Below are 2,933 nucleotides of genomic sequence, written 5' to 3' on the forward strand. Positions count from 1 at the left end.
TTGACATAATAATACTCATTTGACATAGCTCAAAAGTTTTTTCTGGTACAATGTATTTTTAATGTTTTCTTTTGGAATTTATGGTGCTTAATTTGTATTTCATCAAATTCAATTTTTTTTTTTGATTTTTGTGAAAAACTGCTTCAGAGAATTTTATAATAGATTGTATTATTATTATTATAATACTGTAATTACTCATAACATGAGGTTTTTAATAATAACAAGTAGTATGTTTTAGTTGCACAATAGCATAGTGATTAAATAGTGATCTTGTTATATACATCATCTTATGCCTACTATACAAAATTTAACAGAAACATAGACTCTTTTAACTTTAATACAGCTGTTGTCCACCATTAATTTTTCCACAGTACATTTTAATAGATGAGTAATGGAAAACATTGTAAATATACAGTATGTGTAAATAGTTAATTGTAAATAAGTAGACCCGAACAACTGCCGGAAAGGGGTAAGTGCCATTTTCTTCATTCATATTCTTCAAAAATGTATGCAATACAGAACACTCTTTTTGCAGTTTATTGTTTAAAATGATATATGTATATATATATATATGAAGAAGAAGGACAGCAATTTGCTCCACTACGATTTGAGATGTATGGCTGGACTTGAGCAAATAAACCCTTTTCTAAGTCGTTTTTAGTAATTTTAGTCACGTTTCGCTACGTACAAAAAGGGATGGATAATTATTTGCTTAAAGGCATGAAGTTGTGAAAACTTCGACAGAATGAGTTTCAAAAGGGACCCTGTTGTATCCTTGAATAAGGTATTAAACATGAACAGCCCCAAAAATATAGAACTGAATAGAAAAGTAAAAAGTGGGATATAAGTGGACAAAAATTGTTGTTTGTCACTTTCTTTAACGGCCTCAGCTGAGTGACTAAAGTAAAATGTAATAACAATAGACAGCAGTAGATACCAATAATTTTAACTGGAACAACTCAGGAGATTAACAATAAAGTAAAACTGTTATTGACAAAACCAGTGGAGCCCAGTGATGGTGTTGGTTCATTTCAGAGAAACGGCGCTACAGACGGGCGACAGTGTGTCTGGTGCTGCTGTGTGTTCTTCTGCTGACAGCCCTCATAGTGCTGAGCATTTTACTGGTAATGAAGAAATACCAGTTACAGGAGAATTATAATAACTGCAGAGCCACAAATGAACAGTTAAAAGGTGAGTAATGTGTTTATGGCAGCAGTGGTAAAAAAAAAGTGTTAAAAATCATTCTTTATATTAACTATCTGTGTGTGGTTTTAAGTACTGAAGAGAAAAACGAAATGTAGTTGAGAGCCAAATTTCTGTCATGCCACCTTTGCTCTGCAGAACGTCTGAAAGCCTGTTCTCAGGGGTGGAAATGTTTCAAATCAAAGCAGTACTACATCTCCACCGAGAGGAAGAGCTGGACCGAAAGCCAAAAGGACTGTAAAGAGAGGGGGGCAGATCTGGTGATCATCAATAGCAAAGAGGAACAGGTGAAAGACAAATGTACCTTTGAGTAAAGTGCATACTCTAAGTAACCAGCTTTGTTAAATTGGTAACTTATTGTAACCTTCCTTGGGGTTAAAATGTCACTTAATTGAAAAACAGAAATAGATTAAAGTTAGAAGACAGAAGTACCAGTAATTATACCAATAAACAAGAGATCATATTGTAGTCTAATCATTGTCACTGAATTCTGATTGTGATCTCGGGGTTCAGCTGGGAAATAAAATACACACTCTCTCACTGTTCTTACCTGTTTGTTCAGGATACACACTGGATGGGTCCATTGTGGGGTAAAATGAACAATAAAACAAGTATAAATCTCCTTGGCAGTTTCAGTAAACAAGATGTCATAATTAAATTTCCTAATTTTTAGTTATCTGTTAATTCTTTATAAACCCTCAGGGGTTTATTTCTCAGTTTACTGGGCCTTTCTGGATTGGTTTGAGTGATAGAGAGAGAGAAGGAACCTGGAAATGGGTGGATGGGACAACGCTGCAAGAGGGACAAGGGTAAGAAGCAATTATTTATCATTACAAGGAGACAGAGATGATAAATCTTATTCATTCAGAACTTCTTGTGTGAGACCACATCACAGCTCAGGGCTCCTCACTGCTGCCAACAGTACTGGATACTCATTACCCCATATATTGAGGTGCAGAGTTGTAATGCTGCTAAATCGTTTTTATACATTTAAAATTCTGGAACATGTCTTTTTGTCCACAGGTACTGGAAAGAAAGTCAGCCTGATAACTTTCAGAAAAATGAAAACTGTGTTGAGACAAGAAAAACTAATAGTCAGAAGACATGGAATGACTTTCAATGTGACGAAAAACTGTCTTGGATCTGTGAGAAAGAAGGCTAGTCTTTAGCCAAAGTTTATACACACAGCTTACAGGATTCACTGAAACTATCATCTCAGGACACAGATTTAATACATATTAGTGATTTCAGTGGAGTTAAATAAGGAAAAGAGTGAGTTGTGCTATGAAATGTTTTGTATTCTGAACACACACAATAACAGTACTGCATTTCATTTACATTTACATTTTACACACATATTGTTTAAATATTCCATGCAAAACTCAACTGCATGACCCTGAATGTCATCGGTGTGTATTCAGAAACTCACAGTGATGTTCTGCCCACAACTGAGACTTAACAACCTCTCCCCTCCTCCACACCAGATTTGACTGATAGCTTTACAGGAAGCCCCCTATTTCCTAAGACCTGTGGTACCAGTCTCAACATTTGGCTGCCAGTGTTACTGTCAAGTGTTTGTTGTTGTGTACAGAATTTTTTGTTTCAAATCGTCATGGACAGAGAATTTTGGGGAAGAACTGAATACTGAAATGTACTTAATTTGTTCACAATTACAATTATAATTGACTCTTGATTATATCCTTATGATTTACTTTAATTCTATTTACACA

At 34.9% G+C, this 2,933-nt stretch overlaps 1 protein-coding gene across 1 annotated transcript; it reads left to right on the forward strand.

Moving 5' to 3' along the window:
- The first annotated feature begins 1,127 nt into the window (after window positions 1-1,127).
- LOC108930173 (C-type lectin domain family 4 member E-like) lies at window positions 1,128-2,709 on the forward strand. The gene is made up of 4 exons (XM_018745292.2): window positions 1,128-1,191; window positions 1,342-1,490; window positions 1,906-2,012; window positions 2,227-2,709. The coding sequence occupies exons 1-4, from the start codon at window positions 1,128-1,130 to the stop codon at window positions 2,363-2,365; spliced, it is 459 nt and encodes a 152-aa protein (XP_018600808.2). The 3' UTR covers window positions 2,366-2,709.
- Window positions 2,710-2,933: the final 224 nt, after the last annotated feature.

This window comes from Scleropages formosus, chromosome 1 (genome assembly GCF_900964775.1).
Source record: "Scleropages formosus chromosome 1, fSclFor1.1, whole genome shotgun sequence".
NCBI lineage: Eukaryota > Metazoa > Chordata > Actinopteri > Osteoglossiformes > Osteoglossidae > Scleropages > Scleropages formosus.

What these genes read in the sequence shown, in the direction of transcription:
- LOC108930173 (XM_018745292.2), top strand. Translation starts at nt 1,128, where the DNA reads ATGAAGAAATACCAGTTACAGGAGAATTATAATAACTGCAGAGCCACA. An exon ending in TCAATAGCAAAGAGGAACAG is followed by an intron (nt 1,491 to 1,905) that starts GTGAAAGACAAA and finishes ATAAACCCTCAG; the next exon opens with GGGTTTATTTCTCAGTTTAC. An exon ending in ACGCTGCAAGAGGGACAAGG is followed by an intron (nt 2,013 to 2,226) that starts GTAAGAAGCAAT and finishes TTTTGTCCACAG; the next exon opens with GTACTGGAAAGAAAGTCAGC.